This window comes from Lonchura striata, chromosome 2 (genome assembly GCF_046129695.1).
Source record: "Lonchura striata isolate bLonStr1 chromosome 2, bLonStr1.mat, whole genome shotgun sequence".
Taxonomy (NCBI): domain Eukaryota; kingdom Metazoa; phylum Chordata; class Aves; order Passeriformes; family Estrildidae; genus Lonchura; species Lonchura striata.
Window position 1 is genome coordinate 43,875,567 of NC_134604.1, and position 24,404 is coordinate 43,899,970.

The 24,404-nt window shown below is 37.7% G+C and overlaps 1 protein-coding gene across 1 annotated transcript in view; it reads right to left on the reverse strand.

Annotated features, from left to right (window-relative positions):
- Positions 1-4,192: 4,192 nt before the first annotated feature.
- The window catches only part of GUCY1A2 (guanylate cyclase 1 soluble subunit alpha 2), a 136,294-nt gene continuing 116,082 nt past the window's right edge, over positions 4,193-24,404 (reverse strand). Inside the window, exons 7-8 of the mRNA XM_021529359.2 lie at positions 19,462-19,616; positions 4,193-8,637 (exon numbers count right to left, since the gene is read on the reverse strand). Of these exons, the coding sequence (XP_021385034.1) occupies positions 8,430-8,637; positions 19,462-19,616 (363 nt within the window). The 3' untranslated portion in view covers positions 4,193-8,429. The remainder of the gene's footprint in view (positions 8,638-19,461; positions 19,617-24,404) is intronic.

Consider the following 24,404-nt stretch of genomic DNA (forward strand, 5'->3'; position numbering starts at 1 on the left):
GTACTAACATTTATCCCTATATACTTTTAAAAAGACATTCTTACTACCACCTCCAAATTTCCAGTTGGCCAAGTACCTCACTTGCCCCGTTTCAAATCCAATGTGTCATTCAGTATTGAAACTCATGGAGGAATTCTTATCCCTACCTCCAGAAAAGCCAAAAAATACAAATGAGCAGGAGACTACTTGCATTTTGACATTCTAGATTTTCTTGTTTCCCCACATATTTTTCTGTAAGTAGAGATTCAACTCTTACTTAAAATAAAAAACTCTAAAATCATGCATTTCTCATGCAATTCCACTAAAACTTTAAGGATTATAAACTCTAAAATTCAACCTTACACCCTCAGAGTTCATGACACTACATGCAATACTCTCTTACACTTTGTATGAATAATCTCTGCATCATCCAGCTTGCAAATAGATAAAAGATAACATCAGCACCACATCTATCTACAGCTGCTCTCTCCCACACAAAGACTTCACTTTCTTCAGATGCTTCTTATTTATACACTTGCAGGACCTACAAGAAGTTTCTAGAGAGGAATATTCACACACTTAAGCACTGGCAAGCGCATGGCACTTAGAGGAGGGATTTCTAACTCACATTTCCAAAACGTATTTAGGTATCTAGAAACTCAGGATCATTCAGCAAAGATTCAACTTTTAGAAAGAGTTTGTAAGCAGAGAAAATGGGATTGAGAGGTATGAACCTTAATGTGAATTTAAAAATTACCTGCTTCTTTTTAGGAAATGCAAATAATCTGAATTGAGAAGCCATGCTTTCAGAGTACAGTTTCAGAATTATTTCAATCAACCAGAAGTGCCATAGAAACTTCTAAAATAAATATACCTGTCAGTACCTCCTTTTTCTTTTCCACACAATCTGTTCTTTCATGCAATGGCTCACATCTAAAAAAATCTCTCCTTGATGGTTATTTATTCCTAAGGTTGTTCTTCGGCAATAAATTCAGAAACTCTGATATTGATTTAACAGTATTTTCCAATTTCATTAGGGAAGGAAAAAATAATACCTTAGGGATGTACTGCTAATAAACAAATGCCAAAATAGATTAAACAGTATTTGCCCTCTGTGGGTATTAATCAGTTTTAGCATATATTTACTATTGTGTATAAAACAGAAGTCATCCATTGTAAATACCTGCCCGGTTTATTACTCCTATTTATAATTCCTGGGTATATCTTGCATCTATTACACCTACTGTTGTTTCTAGGATGTGAGACTAGTCTTACTTAGTGGGCAGTCTTTTAAAATACTGTTTACATCCAAAACTCTTTTCTAATTCTGCTCTACAGTTCTGATTTTGCTCTTCCTTATTTGAGTAGCAACATATACTTGTAGAAGACAAAGAAAAAAACACCATGTCAAAAAAATCAAATTATTCCATTACATGTTCTTCTTTGAGGAAGAGGATGGAAGGATAAACAGTAAATGTCAGGGTGTTATTCTGCTATTTAATGTCCTGCTGAAAAGCAGTGTGTTAAGGTGATAGGTGCTATACAGGAGCCTACACAGAAAAGACTAGCATGGCTTTATTTATTGCTTCAAGAGTAGTCATTAGAGAGTATTGCTAAGGAATAATACTACTACTACTACTACTAATAATAATAATAATAATACTTGTTTTACCTAGAAAACAAGTACCTCAGTGTGAGACCTTCTGCTAATAGAAAGTTAATTTTGGGCCTACAAACTCACAAAAGCACAAAAAATGTGTGTTAATGATAACCTGGCAGCTATCGCTCTGTTCTTCAGAATCTATATGTTATTACCATCCTGACTACAGGATGAGGTTTATGCAGGCATTCTGGCATACAGTTCAGGTGAACATGGCACACAGGTGTTGTGTAACTGGGCTAGGAGTTCAAAGCTGAGAACCTTTTCTAAATCACACTCCTAATGGCATCCCAGAGTTGTGGCAGTGCTGATGTCACATGCAAAGGGCTCAGACACTGGGAGGGATCTGCAGGACTGCAGTAGCCCATGCCCGCAACAGTCTCCATGGCTACAGACTAACAGGCTAACACTTTACTTATCTTGGAATATGATTATCTATCACTCTGACACTTAGTATGATTCAATTTATTTTGGCCAGTGCAAGATGCTGAAAAGCAGCACAGCAGAAGATCTAAGACACAGCACTTGGGCTGAAAAGAATGTAATACAGCGGGATCAGTCTCCCTTATTTTGGCCATCTTAAAAAACAGAGTTTTAGTCTAAGTTTGCCATCTGTGGTCACTGAGAAAGTTAAGAACACTCAAGGGTTTAGGAAGCCTCATACTCTTTCTGAAGCAGAAGGGACAAGTGCCTGAAGTGCTTACCTGTCCTCCAGTTTTCAAAAGAAACTTTGTTGGAATCCCAAAGACGGCCAGACAGCTGAAGGTGCTGCTGCAGCCATGGTAATCAGCTTGTCCCTCTGGCTCATGTTAATTCCACTGCCTCCTTGCTAGCCAAGGAAGACACTTTTTTCTCTGAAATCCTCTCGTTTCTTTTCATCCAATTAAAACATGCTCAGACTCACTCTGCCTTTGGAAACTAAAATCCCTGGAGCAAACAGCTGGTTTAACATCTGCCTCCACTGATCCTTTTGTTAATGCTGCCAGCAAAGTTGCCACTTTGCATCACACGTTGTATTGGGCTCTCTAATGTGAACCTCAGCCCAGAGGGAAGCAGACTGAGATGCCTCATGCTGTTTTCAGAGGCTATTTTGTTGCTACAGTGACACAGTGACACTAACCTGGACCACAAATAACTGGAGGTCAACCTTTCTAAGCCACAGGAGCAAGTTAGCACCTGCAGAGGTGAATAATCTATTGCCTGTGACTGAATTGCTGCGTTCCTCAGTTTCGCTCTCTCTCTTGCTTTCAAGCATGATTAACAGCCAAGCCACAAAAGATCAGTCATGTATATGGGGTTAAACACTTCACAGATTTTTGTTGTAAGCATGCTCATGCATTGCAAATGAATAGCATCGTTAAGGAGTAACTCCTATCTGCACAGATAAGTTTGGTGCTTGTGAAAGCTAAATGCATGCCATGGGCTCTTAATGCAATGACTTCACCCAAACCCACCAGTTATAACTTGCACTTTGATCCTTTCACTCTCTGAGGATGTGAGTGCCTGCTGTGTCACCGGAGCAGTTTTGTCTTTCATACAAGAAGAATAAGATCAGCCCTTTAACCCCAGTTATTCTTTAGATATAAGCAGCTGTGTCAACAATACATGCTAATTAGAACAACAATAGGAATTATATATATATATATATATATATATATATATATATATATATATATATTCACTATATCACATACGGTGTGCTAAGGGAAGGTAAGTGGCAATCTTTTGGAGAGCAGAACCCTGACAAGAGCAGGACATAGCATGAAAGATGATGGAATTATTAACAGTAGCAGAAGCTGATAAACTCCTACTTGTTGAGTCTACTGCACACTCAGCATCTTCAATTCATTCATAGCTTCTCCTGTCACTGGCACCCTCAATCCTGTATGGCATTATGAATAATGTATTAACTCAAGGGAAAGGGACCAACTGTCTCTGAGTTTGACAAGCTTCTTGTTTTGTTGCTAATTTAAGCACGCTGCTATTTCCAATACTACACATGCACAATTTGCAAAAGATCACCAGACTTCAGAAAGGAAGCCAGAAGCTCTGAGACTGCATTAGGACAGGGAATTAGCTCTCCTCAGTGAGCTCTGAGCATTCAACAGAGGTAAGGTAATGGCATGAGACTAGAAGAGGAAAACTCAGATGTCCTAAATTTATAATGCTGCTGCTGGATTACAGAGTCCTTGACAGGACAGTCTGCATGAAGCATGTACATGTGACAGCTTGTGGCAGCACAAGAATCAGAAAGCTATCCAGCAATTGATCTTGCCCCAACAACCAATGCAGGTCTTAGACTCATTTACAATTCAATACAGCGGTTTTGGGTGCTAATTTTGTTTCCATTCATTTTTTAATTGCCTGAGAGAAGGATCTATTCAGACCAAGAAATATACAATGTGAAATTGGTTATCAGAGCTTACATTTTAGTGCAGTGCTGATACCTTTAAATGCATGCAGCATATTGTGGTTTGCACTGCTTGCTTTATCCAGGAAAAAATGGAAGATAGATGTTAAACATGCCAAATCCTGATGTTGGGCTTGGTAGAGAACACTGTGAGCACAGGAGGAGATAGCACTGTGAAACAGCCCATGTACACACATGAGCTGCCATGGACTGCTAATGACTCAATCACAAGGATTCCTTCAAAACAGGTAATTCCCATACAAGATTTCTAAAGTTTTAAGAGCTTTGGTCTTCTGTTTGCAGAGGCATGTTTCCAGGCTTCAAAACAGACTCAGATCTGAAAGTGAATGTGGGAATGAGCAGAGAGGCCAAAACCACAATCGCAGTTAATGACTATTGGCTCTCTGGATGTAAAAATGAAATATCCTTTGGGATCCTGCAAGAAAACCACACTTTGAGAGTCCTGGCTTAGTAGCAATTCTCCCATGCAGAGGCTTTTGTCTTTGAATGGCAAATTTTACCAGAGGGATGCAGAAGAAAATTTATCCACCACCCTACAATTTCATCACTATTTCCTTTTTGCTCTGAGTTCATGATCTCTATGAACTGCATCACAGAAAAGCCTGTGTGATGGGGAGCTTCAAGCAGATGGAAAAATCCGACACAAGATCTGTAAAAAGTATTCTGGAGAAATGACTGTGGACTCTTTTTACTCTGGCCTCCTGATTTTTGTACAAGCAACTGGACACAAAGAGACTGATGAACCCAGCTAGGGGAGTCCTCATATCACCTTCCCTTTGCCTTGCACATGCAATACAAAATAGATCTCCTCCCTCTCTCTTCAGAGAGGGTAGATTTGTTCTGCACAGAAACTCAAGACAGCAGATGTGGCTTCTTGAAGCTACGTGAAGAAACACAAGAACGTAAATTCTTACCCAGAAGCACCAGACATCATCTCTTTTATAGGAAGGAAAATGTTGAAAGAAAATTCCAACTAGTGTGTATGATTTCTGTAACTATTTCAGCACCTCTAACCTCTCCACCTCATCATCTCAAGGTACACAATTCTGAGAACCTTTCTATATAAGACGACAATGCCAGGAAAACGAGAACCTTTTCCCTATCACTAAAAGTAAGTGTTTTTGGAGAAATGTTGAGTCTGACTGCCAGCTAATTGACATGACAACAACAGTCCTGAGAATAAGTTTCATTTAACTTTGTAAAGGTGCCCAACAAAATAAGCTTGTGACCTAACATGAAAGGCACCAGATGCAGCTACTAATTTAGAAAGTGCTGAGAATTTGTTTTTTCCTCACATTGACATAGAAAAATGTCCCAAGAGAGCCCACGCTTTTTTCATTATCATCCCCCATCATAACACAACATACCTAGCATCTGCACTGCAGTTCTAGGTATGTTACCTTTACATAAGCTTATGAAAAGTAAAGACTGTATATTTTTATACTGTCAGTGTATCCTAATTTTGGGAGCTAGATGATTTATTTACAAACACTGCCAATGTATTTGTGGTGATACCAATTTTAAGTTCTCACACAGATCTCTCTGATTTTAAATATCCTTATGCAACAAAAAGTCTCTGAGAGCATGAGGATGGTGATACAAACTGGTTTTGACTGCTTCTCCAATTTGCTAGTAAAATTAGCATTTATCCATCATTCGCTATGAAAATGTTTCCATTGTTTCCAATGTTTCCAATGGAAACATTTCCAATGTTTCTATTCCAGGTGCAGAATTAACCTAGACATTTCTTATTAGCAACTCTAAGAGACAAGTTGTTGAACTACAAGCTTTAGATCTAAACCTCTAAATTTGTACTCTTCACATAGGACTGTGGGTGGTGAGAAGAGAAAAAGCTTGGCCAGATAGGTTGAGACTGACATCAGCAACTACTGAACAATGAAGATGTGCCAGAGAAGTCAGACTGAAATCTAAATCTACTAATGGCTATTTGAAAAAAATTCACTCTAGGGAACTAAGTAATGACATCCGAACGATGGATTTATTAGCTGGGAAGTGGTATTCCTCTTTCAGTGGTGAAACATGAACTTTGATCCATTTATGATTCTTACACATCTTACTGATGTTCCCAGGGTAAAAAAAAATGCATGCTACATCCTGTCTATGTGCAAACTAGTGGCTATAGGCTAAAACTTGACATCCTGCGCAGGAAATTCTCAGAACTGTAATTTGGATGGAAATTTCACAATCTCAAGCTTGAACTCTTTTTTAAAGTAATTTTTCAGATAGGCCACAGAATTCCATATGCTGTTTATCAAGGTAGATAAAAAAATAACTCCTCCAATCCCAAGAATGTTCTAATACCAATGGAAGAGGTCTTTAACATCAGTATCCCACTAGAAAGTGAGGGAATTTGCATTAAAATTGGTTTCTAATGCTAATTCCCATGCATCTACCCTCCTCAGACAAGGAAGAATTCACCCCTGCATAATAAGTTTAGACATTGTCCGCATGCTGAAGTTGGTAAAGGTTCAAATAGTCCTTTCTCATCCAGGAAAGGAATCTTGAAACATATTCAGCACAGTCTAGCAGAGCCATGCTAACTCACAGGGGCCACAGGTCAAAGGGGAGAAATAGAGAACTGTTATTCCCTTCACAGAAAGATCCAGCTGGATAATCTTGAAATGTGGTGAAAATTATTTACTTATTTTCAAGAGGTGCCTCATGTTATGACTACTAAATCCAGAAGCAAACTAATTTCTGTTCTGAATTAGAGAAATGCAGAGTATCTTATGCCTACTAGCTGCTGCTGAGTCTTATCTTTGATTAAAGTGATTAAAGGCCCACATACAGCTAAGCCACTTTGGAATCACAGCACAGATTTTAACTAACAATCTGCAAGCTCACAACAACATCACCACCCCAGTATGATCCAAAGGCAGCACACCCACACAGGAAAACTGACCACCACTACTTGTGAAAAAGAAAACCTGAGAAATAAACAATGCCTGAAAATGTTCCAGATACACATCTTGCTTGAACTGGATTAATTGAAGACAATAATAGTGTATTAATTTTCAAACCAAAGAATTGGCCTTTTTTGTTTGGTTTGTTGGGTTTTTTTTTTAAATTGTCTTGGACTAACAAAAATCTTGAACTGCCATTTGCACTAAACCTGGAAAAGTACTGCCTTTCCCTTTTTGGTGATTTTTGATCTTAATTAGAGAAAGCAGAGGACCTTCAGCCAATCCAACAATAGAGGAAGTTTCCAAATGAGCAATCATTATTAACAGAATGGATTTTCAACAAGCAATCTGGACTAGAAGCACAAGTCTTATTAGTAATTTGGAAAACCAGCATCCAGAGAACTTCCAGTGTCTGTTGGAATTCCTCAGAATAAGTTTTCGCAAGATCAAATTTTTAGAGAAGTTCAGGGCTCCTACTGAAAATCAGTGTGGCTGATAATTTAGAGGGAAAACAAGTCCCATGGAAGAGAAATTTTCTGTCTGTCTACACATTGATCTTCTGCACTTTGTTTACGTTGCCCTGGAAGGACTGGACAATACAACACTGTAGGACAAATACTGAATATTATTTTATATAAGAAGACAGTGCTCATCTAAAGCTTTAGCATAAAAACCAGATAAAGTGATTTATCAAAGTGGGGTTTATTCTGTAAATACTGATTTTTTTGTTGTTGTTGCCAAAAAACTCAAGAAATGCCTTCTTCCCACTTGTATAACAATAAGGTTTGATAGGTAGAATGTATGAAATATACAGTAACTTCTTCTGAAAAGATATCTAAGCTCACTCAGCTTACAGTATGTGGAATGTAATTATCCAGAAAGTGAAATATGTATAAAAATAGGTAAAATTCCTACAATATTTGTATTGAGTCATAATTCCTCCTGCCACGAAGGTTACAATAGCTCTACAGTATATGTATGAAATGCTTGTTCATAAAGTTAAAAAACATCATTACCTTACTGAAGAACACATTAAATATAGGAATGCATAATCAGAACTGACTCTCAATTCTGCTTAGCTGGTGCAAATCTACAGAGAACCATCATCCTTTCTGCACAAAACAAGACCAACCTCTAATCTGAGAGTTGGGGTTTTGTTTTGTTGTTTTGTTTGCCATAGAGGGGCCAGACTGAAGTTTATGAAAGAAATTCCTCTGGAAGTGGAAGTACATTGTTTAATATTTTTTCCCTATCTCCACTTTGTTTACTGACAGCAGTTACCCACCTTTTAAAATGATTATTGCCTGACATTACATGGAGCTTTTTACTGCCTGTTCAGAAGAAGGCAGTGAAACACAAAGAACCTCCAACTCCCCTGCCATGACCCAGTTCTGGGCTTGTGCTTTTTTGACAAGTCTTTGATCTGCAGCAGGCCTCATAGGCTGGTCTCCCGGAGGAACATGGTGCCGATGTTGTAAGAGACCTTTCTCACTCTGGCAGATGTGATGGAAGGTTTTGGTGGCTTCTGACCACTTCTGACCTCCAGGAAGTAACAGATCCCAGGAATTTCCTTTGGAAAGTTTTCTGGAAGCTCTTCACGGGAACGAGGGATAAAAATAAAATTTTCTTCCTTTTTCAAAAGCCTGGAGAAAAACAAAACAAATAGTGATATAAAATGCTGTAAAACATATTCCAGAAATGCCTCTTTGAAAAGGTGGGTCCTATGTGCAACAAAGTAAAAAATGAGTTTACAGTACTAAGTAGCATATAGAGAAATTCTAAGTTAGGATCCTCAGCTGATCTATATGAACTTATCATCATTAACTTCAAGGAGCTCTGTTGACTGAGATCAGCTGAAGGGATGGCTCAAAAAGACATTATCTGAAAATCAGTGTCAGCATTCAGAATACCAGAAAGAGAACCAAATTCATAATGAAAGTTGTCCAGAATGTATCATTTGGCTTAATTAAAACACTTTGGTCAGTCTGGCAGAAATCAACATTTCAGAGTGATGGCTGCCACCAGGTTTCCTGATGAAAGGCAGGCGTGAAGGTGGCAGTGCTTGGGAGCTCTCCCAGATAAAAGCAGGGAGGTCAGCTTGTGCCCTTCTTTCAGTACTACTGTAGTACTCAGTATTCAGTACTACTCAGTACTACTTTCAGTACTCAGTAGTACTGATTTTCATAAATTGGGTTCAAATACAGCAAATCCAACTTCAACAGCAGAATCAAATCTGACACTATTCATCAGCAGTACCCATGGGTTTAATCTATTTGGTTGGGTCAGAAAGAGATCCAGGTCCCCTGGACCCACAAAGCCATCTCCTGGCATGCCTGCTCAGCTGGAACAACACCACAGACCCCACTATGCTGTCTGCTGCCATTTGCCATCTTAGTCATGGTGGAGAAATCCCTGTCTGGTTAGACCTGAAAATTTAGGGCATCTTTATCAAGTATCTTCCCCAGAACTAGCTGGACTTGTAAAATAAAGGAAGTAACTCTAGACATTTTCTTTTTGTTTCCAAAGTAAATTAAATTGGTGGTATTCAATCCCTTGCAGCATTGAAAAAAGCAGTTTTGAGACAATGGTAAATTCTGAGCACAGCTGGATATACAAAAGCACTCTTCCTTTTTTCCCTCCAACAATATTTATTCTTTCTCTCAATCAGTTTGAAGTTCAAAAACATAATTGGGAAGAACGTTATAAGTTTCCACGGAATTTTGTAATAGGTAGATTATTTAATGCCTGCAAAGTTGCTTTCTGGAAAGCAAATGAATGAATGAATCCTCTTGCCAGGAGAATTTTGCAGGGTTATCACTATATGCAATGGCACTTTCTCCACAGAGTATTTTTCATGAATTTTGCATGAGACGTTCTGTGTAAGCTCATTGACATATAAAGACATTTTCTTTCCAGCTTTTAAATAATCACTTGGTTATAAAGCCAATAAAGTTTTTGCCTTTGAACTTCTGTGGAGAACTTTATTTTGCATGTGGTTTGAAGGTTCAGAAGGTCAATTTTATGATCAAAATACTGCAATCTTTTCTAAACTGCAGGAATGCTTGTAGAGGCCTTTACAGAGAAGCTTCTCTTATAATCTCTGCAATGTTTGCAGTAAATATTTGGTGCTTAATACAGGCTTAATGTACTGAAATAACTCTTCACAGCTTCCCAAATTAGATTTCTGTATGTAACAGCTGAAGTCTTAAAACTTTCTGAGCTAATCTGTAAGCTTTCACTATAGCCTCTCTTCCCCACACTGGCTATTCACTATGGAACATCTGGCCTTCCTAAAAATCGATGGTTTCCTCATCAGAGTCTAACATTATGTAATTTTAATGACCGTTACACAATCCAAAATGATAAAATATACCTATATTCTTTGATTAAGGTCAGGGCTGGCACTAAGATTAGTTGATTGTTTTATAGTATTTCCTCATAGAAATAAAAAGTGCAAGATATTAATTACCCATCTTATTTTCACTTGTTTTGTGAATTGCAGCTTGGTTACAATTAAATGCTCCAGGACTGATAGACAATTTGTCTTTTGAAGATTCCTCCACTGGTGTGGCTTATGATAGACTCCACATGCCTGTATTAGATGCTTGAATCAGACTCTACCCCTCAGAAATTGTCCAGCTGACCTTCATTGGGATAACATTTCAGCTCTTAAGCAAGCATGGTAGGAAACCTTTGTTACCAAATGTTAATGGAAGTTACTTATGATTACATTCTATCCTACTTACTTTACTACTTCTAAGAGAAAAAAAAAATTCTGGCTCATAGATTAGTACTATTAAAAAGATTTTCATCATGATGAAAATTACCTCATTAACTTTCTCCTAAAGAACAGGTTCTTCAAATTCTTTAAATAATATGTTGGTCCTGACACTTGGCTTCCCAGTCTGAGAATGAGATCGTAATTCAGAAATTGCTTCTGATTTCTTACATCTTTTTGTATATACTAAAGAAGCAAGTTATCTGCAAATTCTCAGTGCATATCAGTGAGGATATTTTTCTGCAAAATTTTCCCTCTTACTTTTATGCCTTCTGTGATTTTAAAAAGAAATCAATAGCAGTTGATGGCCACGGCCATTTTTAAGTTCACTGAATTCCTTTTTATGGGTACAAAGAACACCAAAATATTCTTGTGCCAAGCAGGTGAATAGTGCACATCCTCAGGGATGCGCGCTGAGCCACACTGTGGTGGGCCAACACTGGGTGCCAACCAAGCCACTCTGTCCCATGCAATCCATTCTTTGCACTTCCTCTCTGGTTCAGGAGAAGATCCAGTGTAAAACCTTCTGCTCTGGAACATTTCCTGGGTGCTGGCACCCAGTTCAGGTTGGTTTCCCCCCCTCGTGGACTGTTCTCAGAGCACTCCTTTGTGAACAAGACAGGCTGCCAGTTGTGAAAACCTGAAAGAACAATCTACCCTGAGAGCACAACCTTATCCTTCACCTTCAGGAAATTATGTTGCAGTTTTAACTGTATAAAAAATGTCCCCAGATTGTCCCATATTCAGAGAGCTTAAACTGAAGTTACACAACCTCCACAGTTCAGGAATATTCATATAACAACTAGTCTGAAAATATCCCAAAGCACTTATCTTAGCTGTATTTTCTGAATCACTTCTGTGAATTTCCCCTCAGGGCACTATTGCAAAGGATATTTTTATAGTCAGTTTTTCACAGGTTCAAAATTCTGGGTTCCACTCAAGTAGTTGGATTTATAATTTACAATTCAGAGCTCAAATTGTGAGGGTCAGGGTACTCAGGCATTCCTATAAATTGCCTGGAATTAGGTCTGCCCTCAGCTTGTCTTCTTCGTTCATGTTCAAGGGGAGGAAGAATTTCTTAAGCAGTGATTTGCAGTTAACTTTGACACCTTCTCCTCCTAACCTGAAATCTTTCAGAGTTTTTAAAATTCTTGTTCTGTCCCTTCCTTGGTGGGAATGTTCTTGATTTCAGACAAAAAGAGATAGTGTCTGCGAATTAACCTATTTTTTTTTCTTTTCAGTTAATTAATTTAAGAAAAAAATTCAGGAGGTTCTCTTCCCTTCCCCTCCCCTTCCCTCCTCTTCCCCTCCCTTCCCTTCCCTTGTGTGAATGAAAATTTGGATCATACTTAGTGGGAATCTTGAGGAAGCTTTTAAAAGCTGTAGCTCTTTCCTCTCATAGATTAAATGATACAGAAATTATATTTCAAATTTTCTTGGCAAGAAACAGTAACATCTTCATCAATGTTTCTATATTCAGAAAACCATAGAATCACTGAATATGCTGAGTTGGAAGGGACCCATCATGAATATCAAGTCCAACTCCTGGCCCTGCACAGGATCATCCCCACGCATCACACCATGACCCTGAGAGTTTTCAAATGCTTCCTGAACTCTCTCAGGCTCGGTGCTGTGACCACTTCACTGGGGAACCTTTTCCAGTCCTCCAACCACCCTCTGGGTGTAGCATCTTTTCCTGATATCCAACCTAAATCTCTCCCAGCTCAGCTTTGTGCCTTTTTCTTGATTTCAGTCACAAGACTGAAGAGATCAGAGCCTGCATCTCTGCTTCCCCTCATGAGGAAGTTGCAGACTGCAATGATGTCTCCCCTCAGTCTTCTCCAGGTGGAACAAAGTGACCTCAGCCATTTCTCATATGGCTTCCCCTCCAGATCCTTCACCCTCCTTTGGACACTCTCTAATACTTTAATGTCTTTTTTATATGGTCTTTTTTTATATATAACTGCCCCCAGCACTGGAGGTGAGGCTGCCCCAGAGCAGAGCAGGACAATCCCCTCCCTTGCCCGGCTGGCCAGGCTGTGCCTGGTGCCCCCCAGGACAGGGCTGGCCCTCCTGGCTGCCAGGGCACAGCTGGTCATGTTCAGCTTGCCCAGGTCCCTTTCCACAGTGCTTCTCTGCAGCATCTCATTCCCCAGTCTGTACATACAAGCAGGGTTGCCTGGTTCCACTTGCAGAATCTGGCACTTTCCCTTATTAAACTTCATATGGTTCTTATGGCCCACCCCTCTAATTTGAGGTAAGAAATTGCTCATCTCTCCCATTTGAGCTAACAGAGACTTGCTATTGCAGAATTGTTACAAAGCCCTCTATACTGAGTGCATGTTTCCCATGATGATTCTTAACTCCCTCCATGCCTACAATTTTTCCCTTCATCTCTCAGAGATGTCAGACTTCTGAATTTTTCACTGGATTGCTGAATCAGAGCACAAAAGCACCCACTCAGAACTAAACTTCAATGTGAACTTTTCTTTAGGAAAATTGGTCTGTATAGACCAAAATTGAACAAAGTTCTAAGAGGAATACAATCCTCTACAAGGAGACTATGCCTGCACTCCTAAACATAGTATGCATCATTGGCCAGGTCAATCTTCCATAAATCCTATCACAGGGAGAGATATCAACAAAAGAAAAAGGTTCTTTCTGCCCTAACTCTAAAAGTATTGTAAAACCTTTAGCTAACCTTGTTCACATCAGCCCATTAATCAGTATAATTAGGAAAATCTAATTTTAAAAATGGCTTTCCAAACAGGCTATGGGAAAACTCTCCTGTTGGACTGCTACTCCCTTCCTCTGTGGCAAGAAGTGTTGCTTGTTTCGCCAACTGGGCATCCTCTTGATAACATAAACCAGCTCATTTGTTTCCATATGAATACAGATAATAAACTATTACTGCACTCATGAGAAATTTTGGAAGGCTGCTCTTAAAGTACTCTGTATAAACATATGAATTTACTATTGTAATGCTAAAAATCAGTGTGCTTGGTTCTAAGCTTTAGTGGGTTTGAATTTCTCCCTCAGTTTCTGTGCATGCTAAGGGACTGTGCATAAGGGACTGGAAATAAAACCCTGACTACATCTCTACCTAATTAAGTGGACATCGCATTTATTACTTTTTAAACTCTGGAAGTTATTGTATTGGTGTTTCTTCTTCATACAGGTCAACTGTGGAAAGGTTATGGAAGAGCCAGTCATGATTTTTAATGGAATATGGTGCAGACCACATGCAGCTCAGCCTGGTAAGTGTCAATCTCTGTCCTTCAACATTTTTTTTCTCACTCACCTAAGCAAAAAGAATACTGGTTTTCTGCTTCTGTTTGGGACATCAGAGGCTCAATGCACAGGTTTCCTACTAAAAGGCCTCAGGCTTTACACTGATGTAACAGTGCTGGCCTCAAGACCTGCCTGGATTTTTGCAGGTTTGAGCTTTTTGTAGTTTTAACAGCTGTGTAGCCAACAGATGACTTTTCCCTAAACACAGCTTTAGATCAGCTGTGTGAAACTGTGGGGTAACATACACTGTTAACTACTGAACAGTGATCTAGCACAGCTATCCTGTGTAGAATAGACCTTGAATAAAAGTGAACCCTGAACAAAAATAGTGTCACAAAGCACAGCACAGACAGACACCAGAGGCCCAAGGACCACCCATCACAAAACACAGTGACTATGGAGGTGCAGCCTCACAGAGGCAGGTGGCACAGGGAGCAGAAACCCAAGAAAAAACAGTGCATTTTGACTATGCTTCTAAAATTAGACTAGCAATAATTTTTTGTGCCCATTAATAAGTTGTATTCCCAATCTGCCCAAAACTAAAGTCTCTATCCACCAATATCTCTTGAAAACATACATACAATTGACCAACATAAAAATAGGTTTTTTAAAGGATGCTGAGAAATAAAACCTGAAATAATCTGAAAATACTCTGGGAGAGCAAGCCCATTGTTTTGACCATATGAAGCAGAAAAATATAGATGTAGATATTGCTATAACCTGTAGGAGAAGCAATACATATAAACAGATACAACCTGTAGGAAAAAAAAAAAGATAAAAATAAAAATCAATAAGGACCTTAAAGAAAAGCTTAATTTTAATTTAAAATCTGTGTAAAGAGGGAAGTATAGCAATACTTCTTAATTACATAAAATTTCTTTCATACACCTTTCTGTGAAAGAACTATTAAAAAGCTACATTGGTTTTAATCAATTTTAAAGGCTGAGAAGCAATTTATGCAGGTGAACACAATGACCTGGCCCAGCTCAATAAGGAGGTACACTTGGGCTGCCTTCTCTCCTAAATCAAGATAAAGATGTGGGATACAGGCTGTTCATCTTTGCCTAAGCTCAGGTCCCAGATGCATTGCTCAGCATGTGATAATTGAAAATATCCATACCCAGCACTGAGTGCCAGAAGCACATTCTCCACAAGAGAAATACATGCTGCAAAAGACTAGAGGTAAAAAGAACAGAAAAAAAAAAAATCATTCTTAAATAAGAGTTACTTGACAAACAGCAACAACTATGTTTACCTGCTTTTGATAACTTCTTAGAAATCCCAAAGCATTACGTTGCAACACTACTAAGAAAACAAGATAAATGTAGGTTTATTATCTTAATATCTCATAAAAATCATTATTAAAGGCTGAAACAAAAAAAAAAAAAAACACCTAAAAAAAATTTGATTTCTCTCCTGTGCTGAAGAGCCTCATAAATCTTACTGTGCTTCCTTCCTGACTTTGGAAAATAGGGTAATTCTATTCAATTCAGGATAATGTAGATGAGTTAATGAAACTTCTTTTCCTATTCCAGTCCATATGTTTATACAGGGACTAGTCTGGGATGCTCAACTTCCTCTCCAGTTTCCATATTTTTCACTGGAACTTTTACCAATGCTATTCCAGTGATTTAATTTCACAATGCTGAGTGATTCAAAGCACATGGGGATCTGTGATCCTTGCATCTAAAGACTTGTCTGAATCAAGAGAACAGGATATTTCAAACAGAAGTGATGTTTCAGATTCAAAAAATGCAAAGTCCACCTTTGTTAAAGGTGTTGTTTCATACCTAGCAGAGCTCTGCCCAGGTGTAACTGGAGCAAGGCTGCCCCAGGCTCACTGCTGCTGCTAAGCAACAAACATCACACCCTGCACTTATTTCACTTATTTTAGACTCTGATTCTTACTTAGGTAGATTACAGGCTTGAAGGGAAGTGTCTGTAACCAATAATAGGTATTCTGAAGTGTGATTGTTATTTGAATACTGATGACACTTTATGATGCATAATCTTTACTGTAAAATGAAAGCTTGTAAGTATTGGATATGTTTCAAGGAAATGCATGCTTTATAAAACTTATATCACAATTTCCATCAGGGGCCGTGGTAGAAACAAATATGTGATGAGAAATGCCAGTAGTTTCATATAATTGAAAATTCTGTTGTTTTCATACTGACTGCAAAATCATCTACTTTGGAAAAACACTTATTCTTAGATAATAGAAATATTAACAGCAGTATTAATAAAGTGCACAGCAGCACAGTGTGTTCAAATAGAAACATTTAATAGAATATAAAGTCAAATACAAATACATTTTGAGTTTATGATGAATCGCCTTATTTATACAGAATAAATATATACTCATACAAATTATATTTAAGAAAAGTTTTATATGGATGCATCAGATCACTACTTTTTGATTTGGACACCACAAGGATTTTATCTTAAATCTCACAGATCATGTTAAGAAACTCTGAATAATTTTGCCCCTTTGAGTATTTTGTAATTGCAGCCTCTTCTGGCCACTGTGTCAACAGTGTCATTTTTTGACTTCTTCCCTGTTTTCAAGCTTCCAACTATGCCAGAAGGTATAGTTTGAAATCAACTTTTCAAATTGCCCCATGGACATTCATTTTATCTTTTCACGTCATTTTCCAAGCCTGTAATATAAAATTGTTCCTAGCGTGATCATCACTAATTTTAGCCACTCATTTTTGAATTATAACTGCATCTCATTCAAACATATATTTTCTTGCCATTTCTACTTCCTTCACCTGTAACTGTGTCGAGACTGTTGCTTCCACTGCAAATTCTCTGAATCAAGCACTGAATTTGTTCAGCACATTAACAGCAGGTTGTATACCAAGTACAATAATGCAGATAAAAAATACCAACAATTCTGTATTTTGTTGTATGCTGTTTTGCAATTTTATGTTGCAGCATTGCTGCATAATCACTCACTTTTCTACCTTCTTCCCTTTTTGAAACAATAGTCTACATTGATAGCTCATTCATATCTCATTGATATCAATTGATATCAAATTGATATCTCATTCTCATTGATAGCTCATTTTCACCATCTTGAAAAAAAAAATGGTCCTATTCATACTGGATTTCTAGGATTAAATGTAAGTGAAAAAAAAACAGTTTTGATGCAACTAAAAGATATGCAAGGTGAGAAGGCCTGACTAAAGTTTTGGTACCTACAACTCAGTGAGAACACTCTCCAAGGTGACTCACATTTGACCTGCCGTGGTACAACATGCCCAGTGGCAGCCAGGCAGAGATGAGACACAGGTAAAGAGAAGCCATCTTCTCTGTGCCACAATGTACTAGGAGTCAGAAAAAGGGCAGCACAGACCCACAGATTTCTAACAAGTTCCACACACAGGCCCTCAAACTAACTTTCGGAACAGTCCTTTAATCAGCATTTTGATGGAAAGAAAATACCATCACAGAACCATAGAATCAGTGGGGTTGGAGGGGACCTTTAATGCCAACCCTCTTGCCATGAACAGAAACATCTCCAGCTAGATCAGGTTGTTCAACAATGACCACAAATTTGTTTCTCACAGAGGAGGTGCCGTAGCACTCATAACCAAATTCCACACCACTGCCACTGTGCACTGGTACATGGAAAGTGACTGTGGCCCCAACATGAAGAGAGTTTTGTACACCTCAGGTCCCACAGATACTTTCTACTTATATTTTCATAAAGATGTCTAGCTCACCAGTTTCTCCTCTCAGGGACCCAAACATGAGCAAGCAACACCATAGCCCCAAGTGGAATCAGTCCCCTGAGCCACATTTGTGAAGCACTAAGGTCTCTCTTCTGAAAAAGTATGGACTGCACTTTCAGTGTATCTTGAAGACTATCTCAGGCTAGAGAACAGTAGTTTATAAGAACTGATCCTGTTCAAGAAAAGTTCAGCTCCCTGTCACAGGTCAGCTTTTGCCAGACCACAAACCACACATCAAAGGCCCTGTACTGTGTAATTTTTGTAACTGGAGCACAAATGGTAAACAAAACTATGGTGACTATTGAGTTTTAGAGGGTTCCTTCTATCCCATACTGGATGACCAAGAGCCAAATCCTATAGAATGCTGTGTATGGAAGGTCCCAAAAACAATTCATTTTCAAATGATACCAAACTCCAAACAGAAATTTCCTATATATTTATTGAATTTACTTTGATTGAAATGAAAATATTTTCTGTGAAGAATAATAAATCAGATTTGGATAGATTTGGAAGATAATAGATTGTCTTTCTCTTGCATGTTACCAGACATCCGTATGAATCGATTTCTGTTCACTTTATGATACAAACCTTATTCAGTTATTCTACCTCTTCTTCAATTTGTTACATGTACTTCATTCTCAAAATATAATCTCAACTTAATGGGCTCTTCAGAAGAATCTTACTTTATGCACTAGGCTAATTACTTTTAACTTTAATTTCCGACTGATTCATATTTTAGCATAGCAGACACTTTAATACTTGGATGAAGAAATCCCATTTAAATTTTTTATTTACATAGATAGCTATGGGGGAAAATATTTGAGATTCACAGTTCTGAATAGGAAAAGAAAAAAGAAAGAAAACCAATATTGTTTAAGCAACTGTGTACAGATTTTCCACAGTCTCAAAACCTTACTTCAGAAAATTACTTCAGATAGAGAACACTGGAAGATTGAGATATTCTGCCAAAAGAAAAAGTGAGTGCATCAGCTGTACTCTAAGCAGTAGAAATTCTAATAGTCAAACTGTCAAATTTGAACAATAAGGAACACCTTTTTTATTTAGGAGCTGTTCCTCATAACCAGATTTAATCAAGCTTTCTCTCCATTTGCATAATTTCTTCAAAACCCTAGGGATAATGCTTTGCCACTTTCAATCTTTTTTCCTACATTATGAGAATGCTTCTATCAAGTGTGTCTTTACAGTGCTAAATAAAAAAGTTTGTCTTCAAGAAAGCATTAAATCTCTTTGTAAGCTTGCCCTTACTGGCAAAATTAGACTTCCTTCTGAGACAATGGGATTGTGCTTTCTTTCATGAACTGTGGGTGGAACCCAAATCCCCAGTCAAAAGCTGTAATAGTGCACAAAACTACATTACTTTGGGAGATATCTCCCAGTTCTTTTGTTATATATTATTTTAGGTGGAAATGGCTCGGTTTTCCGTTGTGCCTCCTTGCCTCCAATGCCCGACTTCTTTGCACATTCTGATCCAAACCTGCAAATGAAAGACAGGCATGCCCAAGCAATACCTCTTTCCAGCTGTACTGATGCCCTACCAACTTTCTGTTGAATTTCAAGTGTTGGGGACAGAACATGTTACAGGATGGAACTGAAAACAGGCTGAAGCAAAAACAACAGGAAGGGTGAAGAGGACTTACTGGTACGTGGTGGGACTGACGTTGATGCGGCGTGGGTGACTTCCTGACTCGAACTTGCTTGCAAGGGTGACGTTGTTCCCAAAGAGACAATAGCGGGGCATTCTCACACCAACCACGCCGGCCAGCACCGAACCTGAGTGAATGCCTATCCTCATCTGGAAAAAAACATGAGATCCACATCAGGCTGCCTCTCCTGTGCCACCAATGTTAATGTCATTAGCACTTGCTTACAAGCAATCCTTCCAAATAAAGAGTAAAATAAAGAAGAAAGAGTGAAGGGGAAAAAAAAACCCCTTCTATTCTTCTAGCTTAAATCAGGTGCAGTTAAAAGAAAGAAGAACAATAAAATTATCTTTTCACTAAAACTATTTTCTTCTGTGCACACTTGCTGGAGACTGTGACATTCAAAATAGAAATCATGACCAGAATAAGTTGGGATCATTCAGACTTACTGCAATATCAGCCATCTAATTATACAAATAAGTACATTACAGGGGTTATTTTTGCCACCACTTATAACACAGCCTTTAAAGTAAAACCCAGTTTTTCTCAAACTGGCAGGAAGAGTAGTTAAGTTTTATCTCCTCCATATTTTTCTTCCAAATTCTTCAAGGTCTAAGGTCTTTCTCACTTTGTCAGACAGAGAAATATTGCAGTGGTGAGAATGCTGAAGACTGAAGCACCAATCATTTTAAAGGTAATTGTACCCTCCTCTAAATAAGGAGGAATAAAGCCCCAGCAAATTAAAAACCTCATGTGATTATTTCAGCAGTCATCCCCTGTAACTGCCTGAGATCTGGCAATTGCATAGACCTGTACAGCTCAGAGTCACCATCCAAGTTTCTTTCAGAGTGAATAATCATGCAGAGATTTACTCTGCATATATTTCAGCTAACAATTGTGTTTGCCAAGCAAACAATTTTTAGAGATAGGGAAGTCTTTTTCTCTTGTTAACTTTGTAACAGTAAAAAATTGAAAAGAAGATATTTATATCCTCTGAGGATACTCTTCCTCATAGCAATTGGACTGCTGCAAAACATAAGGTGTAGGAAATAAATAGCAGGTACTAAGAGGGTCTGATGGGATATGAATGAGTGACTTACCTAACACTGTACTCAGTATGGTCCTTTGACTTACTTAATTCACAGTTATTGCACTGTGCTTTTGTCCATCAGTCCCTATTTTTTAAATAACAAAATACATATGTACTCAAATACAAATTTTAAAAAATCATTGTTATCTCTTTTTATGTAAAGAAAATGCCAGCATTTGATAACACTGCTGTCCATGAAGCTCTAAGAACATGTGGGACCCCACATTATTTCACTGACTATGGTTTTTCCCACATGCCCAAGACTTTCACCGTGCAGCTAAGCACTCTTCTAATTGTGTTCCTCTCCTATGTGTCACAGACAACGGGTTTAGAAATATATCTGCTCCTGCATAACATAAGGACATTTTCTGCATTCATTGTGATACTACTTATCACAATATTCTCACAGGCAGCCTAAAACTCTCAATCTTCACAATAATACTGTTAACTACACACTAGGTTGTTTGGGTTTTTCCTCTTCCTTTTTCTCTCTTTTTTTTTATAATCTGTGACAATGTATTACTCACTTCAATTGAACTTTCAAACCTTTACTATGGTTTGGAAGGCAGACACAGAAATCCTTCAAATCCTCTATTCCAAAGGGCTGGGAAGCATCCATGAACTTGGTTTGCCTGCTAACATCTGTTCAAACTCATAACACTTGGGTTATTTTGCTCATCTTTTGGAGCAACAAGATTTCCTGGTTTTGCTCCAACATACATTTAAACTCCATTGTCCGTTACCAGTGGAAAAAAGTGATCCTGCAGTTGTGAATTGGGTAAACAGCCCTTCTCCATATAGGTGATGTCAGTACCTGCCCTCAGTGAAAGACTATGAGCAGGAAGTCTTGCTCACACAACAGCAAGCATGCTGTCAGCTTTCAATAAATAGTAAGCAACCTATTTACAATGTCTTCTTCTTGTGAGATGGGAGGTGAGTTAGTCATTTTGCACACTATTTTAGGAACAGAGCTAATGAAACCCATTTGTTCCATTGCTACTCTGCACATTTATTTAAAAATCACAAATTAACTGTGTGCTGTGACCTCTTCCATGGTACATTCAATCACGTGTAAAAGCCAGATTGAAAGGTAAGGAAAGGTATTAGCTTTGTTTTCCTCTAAAAACACAGGAATAAGAGTATACATTAGAGAGGATGGAAAATATGACAGCAAAAAAATGTACTAAGAAAATAAAATTTGCTTTTGCAATATAAGCAGTGAAAGCTGAAGTTATTGCTGGTTGTTTTGTTATTTTCATTCTTTCCTTTTCATTGCTTCCTTTTATATGGGTACACAGTTTTTTATCACTCAGTGCTTCAGTGACAGACGTGAGGGTTCTCCTGTACTATGTTAAGAGCTTTTCAAAAAACACATGCTCTTACAACAAAAAAGGTAGACATATTCTCACAAACGCAGGTTAAACTACATAGAGACAGTCAAAACCTGAGGTTTTCATTGGGTGAAAGAAAGTTGATGCAGGCTTTCTCAATAAACCTTAGAGAGATATTATATTAAGAATGGCTTACAATAAAGCTCCACATCTGCTTTATTATATAGTTCTTTACAAGAAAAGAGCATAAATACTTTATGCTCTTGCCATAAAGTATTCCTTAGTGTGCCTAATTATACCAAGAATAACCATTACATTGGTCCTATAGTACTTTTTAGAGAAATATGCTTACTTAAAAGTGTCTTCTCAAAATTCTACTTTATTTGCAGATTCATTGTTCTGGTCTCTTCCTCACAGAGTTGAAAACTGTTGTGTTAACAGCTTAAGGCTCTTTTTTACAAAGGAAAAATATGTGATCAAATTATTAACAGGAAGGCACTTACTGGGGCACATCAACCTTTCACATTACTTTTGCAGTAAAGAAAATCTGCCCAGACCATGTAACTTAGAACAATAATAACAACAGTTACACAAAAATAGTTATAGTACCCAAGCTATATTGTACATGTAGCTCTTATCAGTGCTTTCTCAGAACAGTCACCATTAAATATTAATATTAGCACAGAAAGTGAAAATTAGGTGATGACACTAGGATGCAATATTTTTGTCTATCGTAACTCTGTTTATTCCTTTTAATATATGTGCAGCACAAATTATAAATTACTTTCTTAAATTGAACATTTTAAATAAAATGCATGCTTTTCATCTGTACCAACTGTTCCTTTGTATGTCTTTAATTATTTGGCTGAAGATAAAAGGGAAGTATGTAGCTGAACCTGAAAGTTCAGAGGCATTATGCACACAAATGGAAAGGTGGGTCTTTGGAAATCATCACAAAGAGAAGACAGCTGTGAAGAAAAACAAGCAGTTAATATCATTTCTCCAATAGTTAAGGAACAGTGAAGAGACCCACAAAAGCAAAAGACATTTCTAAAGCGTGATCCTGGAAGGCACAATGGCAAAACAGATATTAACAGGTAGAAAAATACTGAGAGACCTACAAGAGATCTTTTAGATAAAGAGGGACAACTTGAAATGAATGCAATGAAAAATGAGGAAAAAAGATTAACAGATCTGATCTTTCCAAGAGCTGTGTTAATAGTGAAGTGGAGAAAAGCTAATGAGTCAGAGGTGCAAAAGAAACGCAGCCTGCATTGATCAATGTAATGTGAGAGGAAAGACACAGCTATGTGCAAAGCAAAAGAAACTTCCAAAATTTGCATTAAGAAAATAGCAGTATTTGAATATTTCATACTGGATAAGGCACAAACAGCAGAAATGTCTAATACCTGAGTGACTGGAAGGATACGGATTTTTTTTTTTTTTAATAGTGATAAAGAAAGACATCCATAAGGCAAGATGAGAAGCACTGGTCATCATCTAAAATGACCAGGGGAAATGTGCCAGAAGTGGTATCAAACATTGCAAGGGGACTGCAATGGGAAAAGTCAAGACTGCAAGGGGAAAGTCAAGAACAGACAGGAACAAGGATGAACAAGACAAAAATATTTGCTCTTTTTCTGAACTGAACATTCTGTTACTGAATTCTTCTGATGTCCCAAATCTTAGAAAAATTGCATGCTACTTCTTTACACCTCCTCATTGCCAAAGCATGATTTCCTCTTTTATATCTAGAAGTGCTGGGGGTTTTATTTTGTTTACTTTTGGAGGTTTTTTTAATCTGCTATGCAACTTCAATTACTTGCAATTGCCTGAATGCCTTCTTGGGCACCATAATGAAAATTGCACTCTTACATCAAAATAAAGCCTATTCCAACTGAGATGAGAGTAAATGAAACATTGAAAATTCACAACCTGTCTACAATTGACTTTATGGAGAAGTGGCAAAAATATTTTAATAACAGTAAACGGATGCAGTGGCACACCTGGAGTAAATTTCATCATTGCAAATTTGCTCCTTAATAGCTTTTTTGGTTAATCAGTACTCTCAAAAAAAAAAAAAAAAAAAAAAATCCAGTAGTTTTCATTATAGTCAAAGCTCTTGAGTTTTTTCTCCTTTGAAACCTTTTTGAAAAATGTATTCTCCTTCCTCTTTCTTTATTTCTCCACATAATTTTTAAGGCAAAAATTAGAATACAAGTGGAAAGACAGTCTGAGAAACAGCACTTGTCTACTCAAGAATGTTTTTGAAAATCTTGTCAAATCTAAAATTTTTTGACCAATATATATTTGTATATTGATAAGCAATAAAGTACATTAACCTTATTTCTCTTCAAACAAAACTGAGACATTGCATTACAAGATATAAAAATAATTCCATTTATTAATTAGACCACAGGAAAATGGTTCAAGCTGTAATGTTTCCTGAAAGGAAAATTAAGCTGGGTTTCATATTATTCCTCAAGCTTCTCATGTACATGGTGCTGTGCAAAAATATT